The sequence below is a fragment of the Lontra canadensis genome, unplaced genomic scaffold, assembly GCF_010015895.1.
Source record: "Lontra canadensis isolate GAN:19392208 unplaced genomic scaffold, GSC_riverotter_1.0 scaffold133, whole genome shotgun sequence".
NCBI lineage: Eukaryota > Metazoa > Chordata > Mammalia > Carnivora > Mustelidae > Lontra > Lontra canadensis.
In genome coordinates this window covers 992,627-1,013,824 of record NW_022631127.1, presented here as the reverse complement: position 1 = coordinate 1,013,824, position 21,198 = coordinate 992,627, and the positions used below count along the sequence as shown (strand labels likewise).

The window sequence follows — 21,198 nt, the reverse complement described above, 5'->3', positions numbered from 1 at the left end:
AATTGCCATATATTGAACTGTACATGTTTACACTATACATGTTGAGTTTTGATGTATGCGTGTGTCTCTGAAACTGTCACCCCAATCAAGATGATAAATCCATTACCCCAAAAGTCTCCTAAGCCCCTTTATAAATCCTCCCTCTTGCCTACTGCCCCTTCCTTACACATTCCCAGACAACCACTGACTTGCTTTCTAGTTTGCATTTTCTGGTATTTCATTTAAGTGGAATCTGTGTGTGTATACATTATGTATATGCACATACAGTAGATGTACTTTTAGGGGAGAGATGTCTGGCTTCTTTTACTCAACATCATTTTGAGATCCGTCCATGTTAAATGTCAATAGTTCATTCCTTTTTGTAGCCGAGTCTTATTCCTTTATAAAGATGGGTCACAGTTCATTCTCCAAGTGATGAACATTTGCTTCCAGTTTTTGACTGTTACGTATAACCCTGCTGTGAACATTTGTGTACAAGTCTTTGTCTGGACATATGCCTTAATTTCTCTTGGGTAGATACTTAGGAGGGGAATCGTTAAGTCCTTTCTTCAAGGTTCATTTTAGCACTTTTTAAAAAAAAGATTTTATTTATTTTTATTTTATTTTATTACAAGCAGGGGAGAGTGGCTGGCAGAGGGAGAAACAGGCTCCCTGCTGAGCAGAGAGAGCCCAATGTGGGACTTAATCCCAGGACCCTGGGATTATGACCTGAGCCAAAGCAGATGCTTAACTGACTGAGCCACCCAGACGTCCCATATTTTAGTGCTTTTTAGTACATTCACAGGATTGTGCAGCCGACACAACTCTTTCATTCCAGAACATATCTTCATCACCCCAAAATGTATCTTTAATTTTTAAAATGTTTTTTCTGTCTTACATTCCCACCAGCAGTACTGTTCTACATCTTCCAGTTCCATATCCTCACCAATACTTTTTAACCAGGGGCGCCTGGGTGGCTCAGTGGGTTAAGCCTTGCCTTCAACTCAGGTCACGATCTCAGGGTCCTGGGATCAAGCCCCACTTCGGGCCCTCTGCTCAGCAGGGAGCCTGCTTCCCTGCTCTCTCTCTTTCTGCCTCTCTGGCTACTTGTGATCTCTGTCAAATAAATAAACAAAATCTTTTTTTTTTTTTAATAAAGATTTTTAAAATTTATTTGACACAGAGAGAGAGAGAGATCACAAGTAGGCAGAGCAGCGGGAGAGACAGAGGGGGAAGCAGGCTCCCGCTGAGCAGAGAGCCCCATGTGGGAGGACCCTGAGATCATGACCTGAGCCTAAGGCAGATGCTAAACCCACTGAGCCACTTAGGCGACCCTAAACAAAATCTTTTTTGAAAAAATATTTTTTTTTAACCATTCAGGCATGTTGATAGTTTTTTTTTTTTTTTTTAAGATTTTATTTATTTATTTGACAGACAGAGATCACAAGTAGGCAGAGAAGCAGGCAGAGAGAGAGGAGGAAGCAGGCTCTCTGCTGAGCAGAGAGCCGGATGCGGGGCTCGATCCCAGGACCCTGGGATCGTGACCTGAGCCGAAGGCAGAGGCTTTAACCCACTGAGCCACCCAGAGGCCCCTGCATGTTGATAGTTTTATCTCGTGGTTTTTGCATTTCCTTAACGAGTAATATTGTGGCTTATCTTTTCACATGCTTATTCATCTTTGGTGAACTATCTGGTTACTCTTTCGCTTATTTATTGAATTGTTTGTTTTCTTACTGAGTTTTAGAGTTCTAAGTCTGTTGTCAGATACGTGGTTTGCACATATTTTCTCCTTCTTTGTCTTCTCACTGTATTAACAGCATCTTTTGAAGAGCAGAAGTTCTTAATTCTGATGAAGTTCAGTCTGTCAGTCCTTCTACACGTTGTGCTTTCGGTGTGATACCTAGGAAATCTGCTTAGCTCACATTTCTGACAATCTTGAAATAGAACTAAATTTTAGACTAAGCGCAGGGTCTCCGTTAGGTACCCAGAGGGCATTTACATTTATCATCTGTGTCCTTCACCAGATATACTGGAGAGTCAAAAATTGTAGGGGTCATAAATAAGCCAGTTATCAGTTGCCCAGTCATCTGTCCGTTATGTGAGCATGCCTGTACTTAGCCAGTTCTAAAATGATGCGGGGTTCCTCACCCCCATCTGTCTCCCATGTTTCCTGACCTGGCTCTTTTGCTGTCAAATGAACGCCTTAAGAAAGAATCAGTGTTAACTTAAGAAAAATAAAATTTGGAAGACAAATCCTCTATCCTTCTCTTCCTAAAAAATCCCAAGTACACATGACTTTTTTTTTTTTTTTAACATAAGGCAAATAATTACATGGCTCCTCTTTTCCATGAAAAATTTGACAACTTTGTGATTTTAAGGAGTTTCCTGAACCTGGGCTTTCTTCCCTCTGGAGTCTCTCATCTCTGGGTGTGGCTGGACTCCCTTTGTAAAAGGTAGTTACAGAGCTGATTAGAAAGGATAATTTTTTTTATATTTTTATTTATTTGACAGAGAGAAATCACAACTAGGCAGAGGGGCAGGCAGAGAGAGAGGAGGAAGCAGGCTCCCTGCGGAGCAGAGAGCCTGATGTGGGGCTCCATCCCAGGACCCTGGGATCATGACCCGAGCCGAAGGCAGAGGCCCCAACCCACTGAGCCTCTCAGGCGCCTCTAGAAAGGATATGTTTTAATTTTAAGTTCTGTATTTGGAAAATTTCCTCAGTTGTGGGGCTCATCTCAACACAAAGAGTGAAGGCTAAAATATGTTCTGTAATTGCCCTGGTTGAAGGATTGAATTGAAGAATATTGTACTGGGTGAATAAGGGACCTATTACATTTTACCAGGAACCAGTAATAGCTCCAGAAATTGAAGAGGTGGGGAGATACTGGGCCTAATAGTAATGAGCCGGCAGTCATTGGTGTCTCTGGTTCCTTTACATCTTCATTCTCATTCTTCACAGAAGCATGGGAAGATAAAACTATCCACTTTTTACAGATTTAGGAATTCACTATAAAAGGCCCAAGGAGGACAGATTATTTACCTCAACTTGCCCAACTGGTAAGTTTCAAAGCCCTGATTTGAACTAGAGCTTCTCGGGACTTCTTGGGTCCCAAACCCCTCGGTTTGTCTGTTGTCCCAGAGTTTGTCTTGCATTTGAATATGGAGCAGATCTAAGCTGCTTTTGGGGAATAGTATTGAGAACACTCCTGAAGTCATAGCATTCCGACCGACCTTTGTATGACCAGCTTTGGAGTATTAGGAATCTCAACACTCTTCCCATTCTCTTCTTACGAGTATTGATTTTGCCTCTGAATATAAACCAGACACACTTAAAACTTCGTTAGAAATGTTAGCTGTTAAGTTTATGATAGTTCTCAAGAAAAGGTAAGATCATACTGTCATTTAAATATGAAATGAATACATGTCAAAGATTTTATCTCATTAATTGAGAAAATGGGGAAAATGTTATAACCAAAGAATACAAAGAGCAGACATTAAGTGTAGGTCAGTAGAGTTGAGAAGAATATGCACGTGAGCACAAAACTGGCCCTTGCCCAGGGGAATAGAATTCCCCAGCTAGAATTCATTTGCGTATCCATAGACAGGGGTTCTCTACACAAGTCGGTCACTGGCAGGGGAGGGCTGGAGTAAGCACAAAAGAAAGTGCTCTAGATTTAGAGTCTAAATAATGCATAGTTTCCCACTAGAGACATCCCATGCTGCTTTTAATTTCAGATTTGCTTACAGAATATGAGAATCTGTAATACTGTTTTACTTCTTTTCTTCCACATTCAAGTTTTTAAATACTTGTTTAAAAATGGTTTGGGTAGTAAGGCTTTTCTGAATTTAAGTCCCAGTGATTGCATATTAGGCTTAATCTGTTCATGTATTTTGGAGACATCATATGAAGTATGATTTTTTTTTTTTAAGATTTTATGCATTTGAGAGAGAGAGCCAGAGAGAGCACATAAGGGAAGGGGCAGAGGCAGAAGCAGACTCCCCACTTAGCGGGGAGGCCAGTGTGGGGCGCGATCCCAGGACATGGAGTCATGACCCGAGCCGAAGGCGGACGCTTAACCAACTGAGCCATCCAGGCGCCCCTTAAAGCTAATGTACTTAAAAGCATTTTCTACTTTGAGTATCTCTTAGGATAATAGCCACTGAGCTTCAGCCCTTCAGACAAGTTGTCAGACTTGCAGTACTCCTGCATTCCTAGTATCTGACTTGAAGAAAGAATCAAGGGTTTAAAAGTCTGTAGAACCATACACATTGGGTAAGAGTTTGCTGCTCTGACTTGTATTTCCCCTAGGGGTAACTTCCCCACCCTCCTTCTAATATCAGAGAGAGAGAAATGCTATATAGCCACAGTTTTTGATTCCTTTGATCTGTTAAAAAGAACATTCAGCTGAGTAAGTTTTCAAGATCTTTCTGGCTTTATTCAAGAAGTCATGAATAAGGCAGCGTCCCATCTAGCAAAGAAGGGAATTCCAAGGAGCTGTACAAATTAAAAAGACAGGGAAGTTATACTAGTAATAAGTGGATTGTTCGTGAGAAGATCTCCTGTGGGGTACAGCTGGGGTCTGTCAGGCAGGTTACCTCACCAGTGTTGACCAGGTAATTCCTGACTTACTGGTTTAAGATTCCATTTCTGGGAGCGGCCAGAACTATAATTAAGTCTCAGTTTGGTGATGCTGGGTTTAGCCTAAGTGACTTCATTTTGTGCCTGTTGTCTTTTTTTTTTTTTTTTTTTTCCTTCCAAAGATTTTTAATTATCTGACAGAGATCACAAATAAGCAGAGAGGCAGGCGGGGGGTGGGGAGTAGGCTTCCCACCAAGCAGAAAGCCCGACGCAGGGCTTGATTCCAGGACCCTGAGATCATGACCCAAGCTGAAGGCAGAGGCTCAACCCACTGAGCCACCCAGGCACCACCCCCCGCTTTTTTTTTTTTTTTTTAACAGCTCTTATTCTTTGGAGAGGTGGGGTTGGTGTGGTGTGGTGGTGAAAGAATTGAAATTGAAGTTTGCCTTTTCAGCGAAACGGAAATACCTTTGGAACTGAAAGGGTTCTTGGATATCCTGAAGACCCAGCAGCCATTGAGGGTCCTTGTACCCTTCAGTTAAATGTGTGAGGAGTGGGCTGCCATGCAGGGAGAGCCCTGATTGGGGTGTGTTCATGGGACAATAGCAGGAATGCTCTAGGGGAGAGAGGGTGCTAATGCAGCCTTGACATGTGTAGTGTACCGTGATTTCTGGCCGCTGCTTGTGTTAAGATGGGGACCTGTAGGCTGCCTGGCTTTAGTGAGGCTCTTCACCTCACCTGCATTTGAACAGTGTTTGTCTTGGTTTGTCTTGTCTGAGTTCTGGTTGAATCTGTCTGCCATTAGTCTCCATCCTTCCTCTACTGGGAGGGAAAAGGACCCATTTGTTTTCCATCTGATGTAACTCACCCTGCCTCTTTGACTTCTTTCCTTCTTTCTTAGTGGCAGTACCATACAGCGTTGCCTAGGTTTCCCTATTTGGGACCTCTGGGTCGTGTGTCCATTGAGTGGTGGGAGTTAACTTTTTGACATCTAACCTGAACAGGTATGATACTACATTTACGTTATTTGTTATACTTATTTTAGAGCTTTAAAAAATTCCCGTGTGGGGGCATCTCTGGGTGGCACAGTTAGTTGGGTTAAGCATCTGACTCTTGGTTTCCGCTCAGGTCGTGATCTTAGGGTTCTGAGATCAAGCCCTGGGTTGGGCTCTGCCCTGAGCACAGAGACTGCTTGGGATTCTCTTTCTTCCTCTACCCCTCCTGCCCATGTTCTCTCTCTCTCTCTCTTTCTCTCTCTCTCAGGATTCTCTCTCCCCCTCTACCCCTCCTGCTCATGTTCGTGTTTTAAAAGTTCCAGTGTGGAGCTAGTTTATCATTTGCCAGACTGGGTTTCTTTTACTTGGACATCTTGTTTTGAGAAGGGGTTAGGAAGGAATTGTTTTAGAATATAAATCTCACTATATGAAACACCTCAGTTCACCATGGTTCCTGTGAAAGTACTGGGGAGTAAAATACGTTTGCCTGCCACACAGAATTGCATACAGTTCCTAATAGGACCTTCTCCGGTCTGATGAAACTGTCTAAACTGTCACTGGCAGAGTTTCCCACCTTCTCAGAGAAGGATTTTAAGATTTGGCTGATGTTTCATTTCATCTAACTCAGGCAAGAAATCTGTAAGAGCTGTTCCAGTCGATCAGTGCCATCAGTTTCGGGTCCTCAGTGTTCCTTACGTTATCGACAGTATCGCATTCTCCGATTTGAGCATTCCTTTGTTCCTGTACTCACTTCCTTTCCTATAAGCCAGTGTGTGAAACCATTAACTGAACTTTACCCCTTGATGGGCTGCAGAGAACCTCGTATAGTGTTTCTGCACCCCTGGTCTGCCAGCACAAATGGCCACAGATACTATGAAGTGGTTATGATGCAGCATTATCCTGCTATGGTGTTCTAATGAAAAATTCAGACATTAAGTAGTATCTATAGTTTGCTGTTGAAGAACAGGTATTTTTATTTGTTGTTAAGAATGAAAGACAGTGTGCCTCAGTCAGTTAAGCATCTGCCTTCAGCTCAGGTCACGATCCCAGGGTCCTGGGATCGAGCCCGACGTCAGGCTTCCTGTTCTGTGGGGAGCCTGTTCCCCCCCCCCGTCCCCCACTCATGTGTGCATGCGCACACTCCCTCACTCCTTGCTCTCACACTCTATCTCAAATAAATAAATAACAATCTTAAAAAAAAAATGAAAGCAGACAGAAGATAAGGTGGTAATGAAACAAGGAATGGCCATAAATTGAGATTTAAGATGTTTGGGGACTGTGTATTAATCCTAGGGAAAGGTTCCAGGAGTGTTTAGACTGGTACTATACAATAAAACTTCCTGTGCTGATGGAAATATGCTATATCTGCACTGTCCAGTATGGTAGGTGCCAGCCACAGATGGCTGTCACGCACTTAGAATGTGGCTAGTGTGGCTGGGGAACTGTACTTGGCCTCATTTAGCTTCATTTAAGCAGCCACCTGCGCTCAGAAACTACCATGCTGGATACAGTAGGAGTTTACCAGGCCCTCCTGTGGGGCACGCGCTATTGGAATTGGGGATTCGGGGGGTGGAGGAGAGACTGTGTTGGAGAACTTTTCTCTTCCTCTGTTTGCATTCGGGTGGCAGGCAGATGCGCTGGAAGTTACGGTTCAGCATGATGAAAGGGGGCCCTGGGACCCAGATGCTCTGGCGTTTGGGGAGTGGTGCCCAGGAAGACAGGCTGTCCAGACTGCCTAGACGTTGCTGCCCCCTCCCAGATGAGCAGGCTCCTGGTACACGAAGTGGGTACACACAGGGGGTGCGGCCCCGGGGGTGGGGTGGCACACACACTAGAGATACAGGGCATATGGGGTAGAAATGATGCATGTTTTGGAGAAATTCAAGGCTAGGCTGGGTACCTGCCTCGCATGGTTGTCGAGAGTGCCCGTGGCAGGCTGGGCTCTAACTTTTGTGTGCCAGCTCCAGCCTTGGTGGCTTCATGCTCTCAGGCCCTGTGGGCATCCCAGACAGCCCCTTTTGATCCCTCTGGTGGTCCACCTGCGCCTCAGACCTGACACTTCAGAGCCTTGCTCCTTCTCACTTCAGTCCTGTAACATTTCCCACTGGGCTTCCTGAGAACTTCTCTGAAGCTTGTAAGAGATGGCAAACAAGTTAACCATCCTGACCGATTAGTTTTGACAACAGTGGACGCTCCTTCTCAGGCATTGCATGTACAGCTGTTCAGTCTTGCTTTTGAAAATGTTCCAGTATTTCTGCTGATAAGTGTTCTCTCCCTTACTGTTACTTATACTGCCCTGTGAAATGATTGTCTTCTTGCCTACCAGACAGCAGACCTCTAGAAGATAAGCGTAGCCATCTCTTACTACCCTTTATACCGCCCTATGTGTCTGGTGAATGCTGACATTCCCATTTTAGCACAGGCATCTAGACCGAAGTCATAAAATCCTAGCACAAACAAGCATTCCTCAGTTAGCCGTGAAATTTGAGATACGGCTAAATACAGTGTCTCTTTAAAAAATAAGGGCACCTGGCTGGCTCGAGACTCTTGATCTTGGGGTCACGAAGTCAAGCCCCATGTTGGGGTAGATTTTACTAAAAATTTTTATTTTACTTTTTATAAAGATTTTATTTATTTGTGAGAGTGCACAAGCAGGGGCAGCGGCAGGCAGAGGGAGAAGCAGGCTCCCCGCTGAGCAAGGATCCTAATGTGTAGAACTCAATGCCAGGGGGGCGCCTGGGTGGCTCAGTAGGTTAAAGCCTCTGCCTTCGGCTCGGGTCATGATCCCAGGGTCCTGGGACTGAGCCCCCAGTCTGGCTCTCTGCTCAGCAGGGAGCCTGTATCCTCGTGTCTCTCTCTGCCTGCCTCTCTACCTACTTGTGATCTCTGTCTGTCAAATAAATAAATAAAATCTTAAAAAAAAAAAAAAAAAAAAAAGAACTTAGTCCCAGGACCCTGGGATCATTTAGCCAAGCCAGAGGCAGACACAACCAACTGAGCCACCCAGGTGTACCCCTTCACTTAAAAATTAGAAGGAAAAAAAAAAAAAAAAAAGAATTTGACTGCAAGATTTTCCCAGGCTCTCTATTTAGGAGGAAAGGGGAATATGATAAAATTCAACTGAGCTTGTATTATTCCTAGACTTGGAAATAAATGTTTCAGTCCAGATCCTGGACTCTGTTAAACCAGTGACTCTTAAACTTTTCAGAGTACAGACTGCTTCAGCACGGCAAGAAATTCCACAGGGCCTGCCCACTGTCCCTAGCCGTCCATGTCCCAGGTGTGGGCTTCCTCTTTGGGCAGATTCCACTTTCGGTTAGTCACAGCTTAGCCCTACCCACAGTATCTCTTCATTTATTGGGTGGATGTAGTGGAATGTGGTGGAAGGAAGGCTGGAATCTGTCTTGGTCCCTGGGAAAGCTGGAGTAGGCTTCCTGCTGAAGGCAGCGTTTGACCTGAAAGGGAAAGAAAAAACTCGCTTCGAACTCTGGGAGTAGAGAAACTAGGTTTAAGACTCTAGGATTATTCTGACATACACTTGTGTTGAACGAAGGGTATTAGAATTTAGCCAAGTGAAGGGGACGGAAGGTGCTCCGAACCAGGCAAGTGACTTTATTCAGTAAAAACAAGACAAAGGCTGTTCAAAGCAAAAACGTGGCTCACTTGCCTGAATGTCTGTTGTGCATTTGGAGGTGGTGATCATCCATACCAACCAGTTGCTAAGTTCTGCTTTCCGATCTAAGCCTGTCGTCTGGGTTTCTAGAACACCAGCATTATCCTGAGCTTCCCCCAGAGTGACTTCATGATTCCACAGAAAGGGTTTTGGTCAGAGGCCTCCACTCCTCCTCTTCCCTCCTGCTTCCAGCCTGGCAGTCTTTCCACTCCTGCCCCATGCCCAGATGAGCATCCTCCTCTCTGGAACCTTGCATCCCCTCCTGGAAGTATGTGGCAGCGGCCTGCATTCTTCTCCCATTCACGTTCCTGGACCTGGACCTAGACCTAGTTCTGGTCCATGTGGACCATTTGATTATGGGGTTTCCAAACAACTCCAGCTTCCATTTTTTTCATTTCCTTATTGGAGGGACATTTTTGCTACCGTTTGAAATTGGGCTGCAGGGGCACCTGGGTGATTCAGATGTTAAATACCTGCCGTTGACTCAGGTCATGGTCCTGGGGTCCTGGAATCAAGCCCCTCATTGGGCTCCCTGCTTAGGGGGAAGCCTGCTTCTCCCTCTTCCACTCCCCCTGCTTGTGTTCCCTGTCTGTCTCTCTCTCTCTGTCAAATAAATAAATAAAATCTTTTAAAAAAATTATGGCTTCAGTTTTAATTTGGGAGCTTTCAGAACATCATTTGAGATGTTATTTTCTTGCCTTTCTTCTGGGCCTAGAATTTTGAAGCCATTTTTAACTCAGGCAGTCTGTTACACCCCTATCCTTTCCCCCCACCCCACTTTTTTTAGTGGAGTATTTCCTGGATTTGCTAACCCTTGGATTGTTAAAATAGTCACACTCCCAACTCCCATCCCCAATAACACAATGAACACCCTTAAACTGTCCAAAAGTAACACTAAGTTATCTTAACCTTCATGCTTACCCAGATGAGATGATACAGGTAAGATGCTTAGCCTGAAGACAAGCACACTGTGAGTTTTCAAGAGACACACTTGGTAATTTTTGATCTTAGGCCTCTGTGTAGCTAGTTTTCCTTCTCTTGTTACCTTGGTTCCTGTGCCCATGAAGCAAACCTACCTTCTGTAGCCAGCATTCCTTCCACCTCCTGGCTTAGAGGTGCTGTTGAGAATTGTTTTTATTTACCTTTATGCCCTTTTATAGCTGTCTACTGCTACTCTAGAACCCTTGTGTAGTGCCTTTTAGCCATTGGGATTAGAGTCGGCTGGGTGATACTGTTTGTTAAAAATTCTGCTCTTGGGGCACCGGCTGGCTCACACAGCAGAGCATGGGACTCTTGATCTTGGAATCGTGAGTTCGAGGGTAGAGTTTACTTAAAAAAAGAAAAAGAAAAAGAAAAATCCTCTTGTTCAAGCTTTTCTCTTTCCATCTTAAGCTGCTCTGTTGGAGGAATCCAAATTAATATTATCCCTCTCCCTTTCTCTCTCAAACTGATCTTAAAACAAGTTACTTCTGGGGGGCCTGCCTGGCTCAGTTGGTAGAACATGACTCTTGATCTCAGAGCTGTGGGTCCAGACCCCATGTTGGGCATAGAGACTCCTTACCAAAAAAAATACTTCTTGGTCTCCTGACTGGCTCAGTCATTTAAGTGGCTGCCTTCAGCTCAGGTCATGATCTCAGGGTCCTGGGGTCAGGCCCCTGGACAGGCTCTCTGCTCAACAGGGAGTCTGCTGCTTCTTGCTCCGTCCTTCCCCCTGCTCATTCTCTCTCCCTCTCTCTCTCTCTCAAATATATAAATAAGATCTTTTTTCAAAAAAAATTATTACCAAAGTCATAACATAGTTTTTTATTTAGGCTTCCTTTTTAGAAGGTATGTGCCAGATGTTTCTAACCTAAGATTTCTGTTGTGGCAAAACTAACAGTATGCTTGCCCTCAAACCAAAGGCTAATTATCACGGATAACCAAAGATGATTATCAAGCCTGAATCTGGGACACGTTTGTCACTGTATTTTTAGTAATGAAAATAAATTTATACATTCTTTATTTTTTCCTTCAGATTTTCCTAATTTGTTAGAAGTGTGAATTGCATTTACAGTTTTTTATTATGGAAAATCTCAAATACGTGCAAAAGTAGTGTGAACAGTGCTGTGCAGCCCCTGCACCCATCACTCAGCCTTTTACCAGCCCGTCGTGTTTTGGCTGTGCACTCCGTCTCACCCTGTGGATTATTTTGAAGCATGACACGCTTTTTTGATATTGGTGATCAACCCAGTGTAGTGACTGAGATGAAGCACTTTGTAATCAGTCCTGGGCTCCCATCTCGTATCTGAGTGTTTTTACAGATCCAGGGACCACCTGCAAACTCCTGTTTCCTTGTCTGTTAAATGAGAGTTCGACCTTACAGCCTTGTTGTGAGGATTAAATGCATGACCTGTAGTGTAGTGCCCAGCACAGAGGGCTCAGGAAAGTGGTCTTTATTTCTTGATCTTTCATAGGCTCTGCTCTTTCACTCTGTAGGCCCTAAGAAGATTGCTCCATTTGGAAAGTTGAAAGAATCTACCTCCAGCAGACATTACTGTTCAGCTAGGCAGCCAGCACAGTTGGTAGTATATGGCTTCCCGCTCCCTCCCCTGTGACCTTCTCCAAAACCTTAGCACATATTGCTTGCCTACCTCTCTCTGAGCCTTGAATTCATTGGTTTTGAGGGCAAGGTGTCTGCGGGGTTGGCATTGTCTTTTTTTTAAGATTTAATTTGAGAGCGCATGTATGCGTGCAAGCTTAGGGGAGGGCCAGAGGGAGAAGCTGGCCTCCCTGCTGAGCAGAGATCCGGATATGGGGGACACAGAGGCTCTGTCCCAGGAAACTGGCATCTTGACCTGAGTCGAAGGTGGGCATTTCACCAGCTGAGCCACCCCAAGCACCCCTTCTGGGTCTTCTTTAATGGTCAGGTATAGCTGTAGCACGGAGTCTTGGAAGAAAATGGGATGGAGAGGTTTCATGCTGGTTATAGTTTAGAATGGTACTTTTGAATCTGCTCACAAGCCTACAACTTCTGAAATCTGTGTCCCCATGATGCTTCCTTCTCAATGCTATATTTAGTCTATGTATGCAATAAATCACATTATACTAGGTAAAATAGGCAAAGACCAGCAGACAACTGAGAGGTTTCTGGTTGAAATGTTTGACCTCTGCCAATCTAAGAGATGCAGATGGAACCAGCTGACCATATGATTAACAATGATTTGTGCTAATGATAGCTGAGGTATGGCGAAATGGAAATTCTAGTTCACTGATGGCGTGGGTGTTAATAAAGCTGTTCTGGAAAATAATTCTGTCAGTGAATTTCAAGGGCCTTTAAAATAGTCTTACTATTTTGCTGAGTGATAACACATTTGTGTGATCAGATTGTATACATAATTTAAAATAATTGCATGCTTAATAATAGTGGGATTATCCATATGCTGCAGTGTCATGTAACCTTAATGCCAGGAGCATGGGAGGGTATTTAATATAGAAAGACAGGATACAACAGTATAATCTCAACTATTTGAAGGAAAATTAGACCTAAACCCTGGTGCTAATAGGATTGTTTCTAAGAGTTGGAATTGTGGGTGCCTTTTTGTCTTTGGCTCATTCTTTTGTGTACCTTTCTGAATTTTCTATAATTCAGTACTTTAATTGGGGGTGGGGGAGAGAGAGAGAGTAGCAGGAGAGTCAGTTGTTTGATTAGGATCTAGCTGATCCACCTAGAGAGGCAGGCAACTTGGCAACACCACGCAAATAAAAATGTTAATGGGCTCTCGAACACTAGTTGGTTCAACTGCCGCAGCCCTGCACCTCTGACGTCAGTGCCGTCACTGTATCAGGCACATACGTAAATCAGAGCAGCAGTTCCGGACCCCAAGTCAGGAGTTTCCAAATCTGGTATGTGCGCCTCAATAGCCAGAGAGAACTTTTCAGAATCCCTAACCTTAAGGACTGGTCCCCAGCCCTGATGAACCAAAATCCTCTTGGTGGTGAAAGCTGATACTACAGAATGGCATGGAGGTTGAGTATTGGGGGCCTGGGCTGACACATTTGACAATTCCAGCTCTGCCACCCAGTTGCTGTGTGATCTTAGACATGATACTACACCTGGTTCACCTTCATTTTCTGTGTTTTACACTGTTGTGGTGCTTTGCACGTGCTTTGCTTTCAGCTCCTTGATAACTGCAACTCCCTAGTCTCACCTCCATGGGAGCATAGTCACCTTGAGTTTGTGATCGCCACACAAAGCTGCACTGGCCACATTCTGCAGTGGCCTGCTGACCGCCAACTTCTACTCCTCCCCTGCTCCTCCACTTTTTCCCATACCAGTTCTTTGTTCTCGATGTCCTCCCCCTGACCTTTCCGTGGGGCCCTTTCTGATCTCATTGGCCCTGCCCAGCCCAGACCCTTGGATATTATTTTCCCGACCTTTTTACCTACATGGGGGTTTCTTTGTTGTGTCTGCCTTTATGGCCAGTTGGTTTCTCTGCTTCAGAGATAAGAGAGTGATAGCTCCAGGCTAACAGGAAAATTCTAGCTTTTGATTTATTATTTGAGAAAAAATTATACTTGAGGGGAAAGAATCGATTTGGCCTATGAAATAGTTAGTATTGCTTGTTCTTCCAAGGAAATCGCTCCAGAACACACTGATGAGGCTTGGTTTGAAAGCAGAAAAAAGGAAATATGTTCTGAATACACCTTAATCTGAAAATTAGAAGATATATGTAAATGGATTAATGGGTATTATCAGAAATGTTCATTTCCAAGGAACACAGTGGCTAGGGACCTTGTACAACTCTTATTTCCTCTTTGCCTGTTTCAGTTTCTCCTGTAAATGGAGTGGTCTCTGTTAGAAACTGTTTTCCAGTTACAAGTTTCTAGTTTGTAGGAATTTTTTTTTTTTTTTTTTTTTAAGTAAACTCTACACCCAGCCTAGGGCTAGAACTCACAACCCTGAGATCGAGTCGCATGCTGTACCACGTGTGCTAGCCAGGTGTTCCCTAAGTTTGTAGGATTTCAAGAAGTAATTTCAGAAATCCATGAAGGTGATGATGGAAATCGGTAGCGAAGAAACTGCGAGTGGAGATTTTAAAGCCGTTGCAGCTTGGGCAGCTTCTTTTAGCAAAAGTTGTGCTCAGTTTTGGTTTGTTTTTTTTCTTAACTTTTTTCTAGAAACCAGTGTCCCATTCTTGATCCTGGAGAACAGTAAGTGCAAAAACCTAGCTCTAAACTTTGCCAATTTAAAGCCGTTAACATCCTAGTGATGAAACCACGTGTTGGGTTTCTTCAGATCCACTGTTGAGTGCAGGCTGTAAGTGAAAATGAAATCCTCATTCATGTATCTTTCATGATGAATAAGGACTAATTTTGTAATGATAAAACTTATTTGAAAAATCAGCAGATTAACATTTTTCTCCGAAGTGGAAATAGCTTTTTCAGTTTCAGGGTAGTGTGTTCTCCAAAGGTCACAATAAGGTAGTATAAAGAAAACAAAGCTATTTTAATTCTGCCATCCAGGAAAAACCTGCTAATAATTGTATTCCTTTCAACTTCATTTTTATATTTAAATATTTACTCCTTAGGGCATTTTGTTTTGGAGGATGAAGTATAAGGATCTTAATTCTCAGGATTTTCCTGGCTGCCTTCACTTCGTGAATTTTTTTTCATCCTTTTGCTTGCTACTGAATTTTATAATGCTATATTTGTCCAAATTATTCATTTCTGGGTTATTTTTTCTGTTTAGTCCTGTTCCAGCCCCATACTTTAATACTGTATTTTTATAACATACTTTCCAAGACTGTTAAGGCAAGTCCTCTCTTCTCTTGTCATTATTCTTTTAGGAGAGGAAAGGGAGGGATTCCTGTGAATTTATTTTGATGAATAAAATAAGAATTATTTTAAGTTCCAAAAAAACCCTTGGGATTGTTTCAGTAGGGGAGAATTTACATCTCTGCATTAAGTCTTCCTATTGGAGATAGCTCTTCATTTATTCAGATTTCCTTTGTTTCAGTAAGATTGTCATTTTCTTATTTAAGTCTTGTACTGTTGTTAACCACTGCAACAGTGGTTGTAGTATAAATTTGGAAAATCCTTCAAGAAAGTGAATTAGTGGAAGTCATGAAAATGTTTATACTTTTGATTCAGTAACCCCATTCCTAAACAATATCTGTAAGTTAAGTTTAACAAAACCCGTTTGCCTGTGTGAAAATTTGACCTCTGGTTAACTTTGTTTCTGGGGAACTCAATAAAGGCAGACTGCCAACTTCTCTTGCCTGGGCGCTGTGGTAAAAGAAAAGAAAAAAGGGAAAAAAAAAAAAAAAAAAAAAGGACATGGTAAAATGTCTCCCAGTTGGTGATTGCATCTGGACAGAGAGAGGCTGTGAGAGCCCGATGGAGCCCCATGCTTGGGCTTCGCAGAGCATATTGGCTTTTGGGCTGTGTGTGTTCCTCACAAGGCACCAGTACAGCTATTAAAAGAGATGATTGGATCCTCTCAACAGTGAAGGTTTAAGTCAGGGCTTGAACCCACATACTCTCCCTATACCTGAGCCATCTGCTATGTGGACTGTTGAAAGAACAGCCAACAAGCTGTGTTCCTGTCCCAATCCTTCTCAGTAGATGCATGCCAGGTATGGCCTGTATAAGTGAATGTATGGCCTGTGATAGTCTTGTGACTTTGACTCTGAGATTGTGCCCCCCCACACTCGCACCCCACCCCGTGGCTGTTGCTGGGTCCTAAGGAAATGATCCCACAAACTGAAGTTCAGAGATGTTCTTTTTTTTTTTTTTTAAGATTTTATTTATTTATTTGTCACAGAGAGAGAGAGAGTGCACAGGCAGACAGAGTGGCAGGCAGAGGCAGAGGGAGAAGCAGGCTCCCCGCTGAGCAAGGAGCCCGATGTAGGACTCGATCCCAGGACGCTGAGATCATGACCTGAGCCGAAGGCAGCTGCCCAACCAACTGAGCCACCCAGGCGTCCCCAGAGATGTTCTTTACAGCATTACTTTCCCCAGATTTTTGGTATATTAAGTAAAAGGCAGGAATGGCTGTTTAAACACTTAATTCACTCAAAGGAGTATTAGATGTTAAGACTATTACAGAAGCAAATACTAGCAACAAGATAAAGTCACAGTCATGTAGCCAGCCTCTCAGCCTTCTAGAAGCTAGGTGGTTAAAAAAAAAAACTAAGAGACACCTGAGTGGGGCTCCATTAAGCATCGGCTTTTGGCTCGGGTCATGATCCCAGGGTTCTGGGATCGATTCCCACCCACATCAGGCTTCTTGCCCAGCAGGGAGCCTGCTGCTCCCCCTGTGTGAGCTCAGATGTGTGCGCGATGTGTGCGCTCGTATACCCTCATGCACACATGCCCTCTCTCTTTCTCTCTCTCTCTCTCACACACACACACACACAAATCTTTTAAAAATAAATAAAAATGAGGGGCGCCTGGGTGGCTCAGAGGGTTGAGCCTCTGCCTTCAGCTCAGGTCATGATCTCAGAATCCTGGGATTGAGCCCCTGAGTCTGGCTCTCTGCTCAGCGGGGAGCCTACTTCTCCCTCTCTCCCTGCCTGCCTCTCTGCCTACTTGTGATCTCTCTGTCAAATAAATAAATAAAATCTTTTAAAATAAATAATAAATAAATAAAAATGAAACTAAAAAGTAGCTTTTCTAAGACCTAGTTTTGACTACCTTGTTCTCCCAAACTGTAGAAGAATAACAACAGGCTTTACTGAACCCACTTCCTTACCTACCTTTTTTATATGTAAACAGTTATTTCCTCAACATCCAAGAGGAGAATATGTTCTTTTAGACTGCTCTGAGAGGCAGGATGAGCCTGTCTCACTATTTTGCCCAGCTTGGGGCCGGAGTTCTAATGACTGATACTGCTCTCCATCCAGTCCCCCCGGATGGCAGGGAAATAGCCAACGGGAAGGTAGGGCTCAATGGTTCTTGGTTGTTTTGATGCTTACGCTGGGGGGCGTGGTTTGCCTCGGTATTTCTGTCACTCTCACAGCGCTTTCTCCTTTCTCCTTTCAGTTTGAAGGATGACCTCTAGGAAGAAAGTGTTGCTGAAGGTTATCATCCTGGGAGATTCTGGGTAAGTGTTTCTCACTGTTTGAACTAACGTGTTGGCTAGGATTAAATGTGACCTCCTTGAAGCTGGTGCCCTCCGTGCTGACATTTGGCGGTTTCTTCTCTAATAGCAGGGCAGTAGGGCCCTAGGTCTCCTGCTGTTTCAGGCACAGCAGCAATTTGAATGATCTCTTGTTCTGTAACCCTTCCTTCCCTGTTCTTTGGCATGATTTGGGGGAAAGGGTAGCTGTTTAAATTCAAGAATAGTCTCATGGAATTCCTTTTGTTCCGAGCTGGTTAGACAAGGGAGTTCTGTTTATGTACATTTGTTGCCACTGACCTCATGCCTACCAGTCGTGGGTTTGGGGTGTGCTGTGCAGTATCCTCCCACTGCTGTGCCAGTTTTGGGCCTATATTCCAAAGAATCTGGGTCTGGAGAACTGGATTCTGATCCTAGATCTGCCACTAAGTAAGTAACCAGCTCTTCAGTAGCTGTTACGGTTCTGTGGGAGACTTTTCAGACTCAGCATCTGAAGTGACCTTTGAAGCCTTAGACCAGCTAGAAGCTGTGTATTTTTTTTTAATAATAATAATAATAAGTGCAGGTATGCATCCTTATCCCAAAGCTCCCTGCCCATTAAAAAGGCAATGGTTTTTCTACCCTGGCGGCTTTTTTAATTGCCTGAGGAGCCTTTTAGAAGTTAGCATTTTTCCAGACCAGTGGGTTGGGCCTAGTTAGCAATACTTAAATACACACATCTCTCTGTCTCTGTCCCTCCCTTCCCCTCCCTTACTCCTGATGACTCTGGTATGCTGTCAGGATCAAAAGGTACTGTTTTAGCCCCCCAAACTTGCCTGGAAAGAATCACCAGGCCTTTATTTGATTACAGATCTCCTGGCTTTTCCCCTGAAAATTCAGATCCAGATGGCCTGGGTTGGAGAACACTGCCCTAAGCCATAAATGTACTTCCCCTTCCTCTGCATATGAAAATGAATGTTCCTTAGTGGGAGAGGAAGGTGTTCCCGTTCACTCTGAAGGCTTTTGTATTGTCTTCAGCCTGCCTTAACTAATCTCATCACCAAAAGACCCCCCCCCCCCCATGTCGTCTCTTCCTGAGTTTTCTTACTGGAAAACATCTCTGGAGGAGCTTACTGTGAGGAAATTCTGATTTGGTGTGGAATATTGATGCTTTCTCCACTCCAGATTTTAAACTTCGAAGCAGCAGGTGGCTGACTGGTGTATATGTCTGCTTGCAGCCGGTGACTTCCTCCTGTGCTATTACTTTCTTGGACCGAGTACCAACCCCTAAATGGAGAGACACCCAAGACAGCAGAGATATTTTTGGAATGGTGGAGTGATCTTAATGCTGTAGCTCCTTTTAGAAGGAGAGTATTTGCTGACATCTTTCTGGAAGGAAAAAGTAATACTAGGTTATACCATCTGAGTTGCTTGTACCAAAACTTACAAGCAGCTTTTCAACATCTGGCCCACATCTGTGCCCCATGTTTTTATCACAGGAGAAAATACAGTCTCGAATGAGTAACGCTGGGCAGTTGGCTGGGGCAGCTCTCTATTGTGATCACAGTTCTTGTTCTCCTTTTAAGATAGGCCCGTATCTTTAGAGCTTCAAGTATCAGAATCTGTTTTCTGTCCCTTCCTCATTGACCTATATTTGTGGTTTTCCTCCAATTTCAGAGTTGGTAAGACATCACTCATGAACCAGTATGTGAACAAGAAGTTCAGTAATCAGTACAAAGCTACAATAGGAGCAGACTTTCTGACAAAGGAGGTGATGGTGGATGACAGACTAGTTACAATGCAGGTAAGCACACGTCTTTGCCGCTTTGCCAGCCAAGCCGTGTTCACTTGGTCTGAAACTTTTGTTCATGCCTAGGCATTTTCCCTTCCTTTTCTTCATTTCCCATGACCATATTCATGGATAATTGGCCACAAGTAGGATTGCCAGATAAAATACAGGACTTCAAGTATGACCCAGATGTTGCATGAGACATACTAGAAAGTTTTCATTGTTTTTCCAAAGTTCAAATTTAATTGGAGTTCCTTGTTGTTGTTGTTGTTGTTGTTGTTGTGTGTGTGTGTGTGTGTGTGTGTGTTTTGCTGAATTTGACAGCCTACAGGCTCTGTCTTGCTGTGTCTCCAAAATCTCTAACTCATTCCTTTCTTAATATCCCTGCATAGTATTTAGAAACTAGGAGAGACCAGGTCTCTCCTAGTTTCTTACAGTAGCTTTTCATGTAGTTTCCCTATTTTTCTGGCTTCTCTTGTCTTATCTACAGCCACCAGAGTTGTGTTTCTATTAAGCCAGCTAGCTTTTTTGTGTATCACCATAATCATTTAAGGTTTTTCCCTGCAACAATTAGGCTAAAATACACATTTCTTCATGTGACCTTTTGAAAGGTTTTTTTCATTCTGGCTACAACTGTTCTTCACTTTTTTGTCTTTTGCCAGTCCTTCCAAACCATGTGCTGCTCTTACAAACCTGTCCTTGCACCTGTCTGCTTCCATCCCAGCTCCTTCATCCCATCTTTGTCTTCATCCCCAAGTTTCCAGCTTTTGTCCCAGGTTGTCTTCTGAAACTCCTATCTCCACAGCACTTGTTTCTTCCTGTGTTAAATGAGTTCCCTGGCAGACTAGGCCTCTAGAGACAGACGTGATTTTTATTCCACTGTAGTCCTAGCAAGCACCAGGCTTGCCCCAAAATGTTTGAATGATCTAGGTGTTACAGGTAGAGGTTTTTACAGACATGAACCTCAAGCTGTGACATGCTCCCAGAGGATAAGGACTCTGGACGTTCCTTGACTCACACATCCAGGATGGAGCTAATACGGATTTCATTTCTCACCTCCCCCACGCATACACACAGAGATGTTCAAAATATGACTACAGTTTTACTAAGCCAAGCTTGAGAGAGAAAGAAATTTCCAGGTTACAGGAAAAAAGAGGGAACCGAAAGCTAGTGCTAAGCTTGGGGGCTTCTGCCATGATGCTTGTCAAGTTTATAACCAGACTAGAGTTTAATTACTCGCCAGGGGCAGGAGATGTGACTACAAAAGGTGGGGGAGCTAGAACTCCCACTAGCACACTCCCTTGGGGAGACACACACACATTCTCTCTCCATCTCTCTCTCTCTCTTTCTCTCACTCTCTCACTCTCACTCTGTCTCATTCACTCTCACACTCACCCAGGACTGTGGAAAGTTGTGAAAACGGGATCAAATACCCTCAACCCAAAGAAGTGGCAAAGCTCCTGTATGAAGTATGCTTGAGGCTTTGCCTCTTTGCTTTCTTGTTGGAGACTCTCAGTTCCACTGTGCTCATGTCTGGGTTCTGAGCTTATACTCTACTTTGGACAGAAATGTTAAAGACTTTGACATAAACCCATAAATGCCTGTCATTCCTGACAAAAGCAGAGATAAGACCATTCTATAGGAAGACTTGCCACCTCAGGACAGAAGATGAGGTCATAGCCACATGAGGAAATAATGTACCACAAAAAATGTTCACAATGACTAGAGATTTTTTTAAAAAAGGAATCGAAACCATAATGAAAAAGGATACTATTGTAAAAATGAGGATATAGAGAACTTAGAACTTGAAGAAGTGAAAACGTGGTCATTGCAATAAACCAAATGAACAGTTAACCTGCAGATTGAACACAACTGAAGAAAACAGTAAGCTGTGAAAACTGAGCAGATTACCAGAAGACTCAAAATTGCAGAACACAAAAAGCAAAATTGTAAGAGCAACTAGAGAGAAGAAAAATTACTTAAAAAGGAACATTAGAGGAGCTCTTGAGGACACCAGGAGGGAGAAGGAAATGGAATGCCTTCAGGATACTGGCATAAAGTACTACCTGCAGATTTAACCTGCGCACCAGCCAGACTGGAAGCTGG

At 43.6% G+C, this 21,198-nt stretch overlaps 1 protein-coding gene across 3 annotated transcripts in view; it reads left to right on the top strand.

Annotated features, from left to right (window-relative positions):
• Positions 1–21,198, top strand: part of RAB7A (RAB7A, member RAS oncogene family) — a 68,620-nt gene that overhangs the window by 32,784 nt on the left and 14,638 nt on the right. For 2 of the 3 annotated variants that reach the window (XM_032842834.1, XM_032842832.1), the window contains exons 2-3: positions 17,249–17,309; positions 18,981–19,107. In XM_032842834.1, coding sequence (XP_032698725.1) covers positions 17,257–17,309; positions 18,981–19,107 — 180 coding nt within the window. In that variant the 5' untranslated portion in view covers positions 17,249–17,256. Of the gene's footprint in view, positions 1–5,459; positions 5,563–17,248; positions 17,310–18,980; positions 19,108–21,198 lie in introns of all 3 variants that reach the window. The other variant, XM_032842833.1, reaches the window with a different exon arrangement.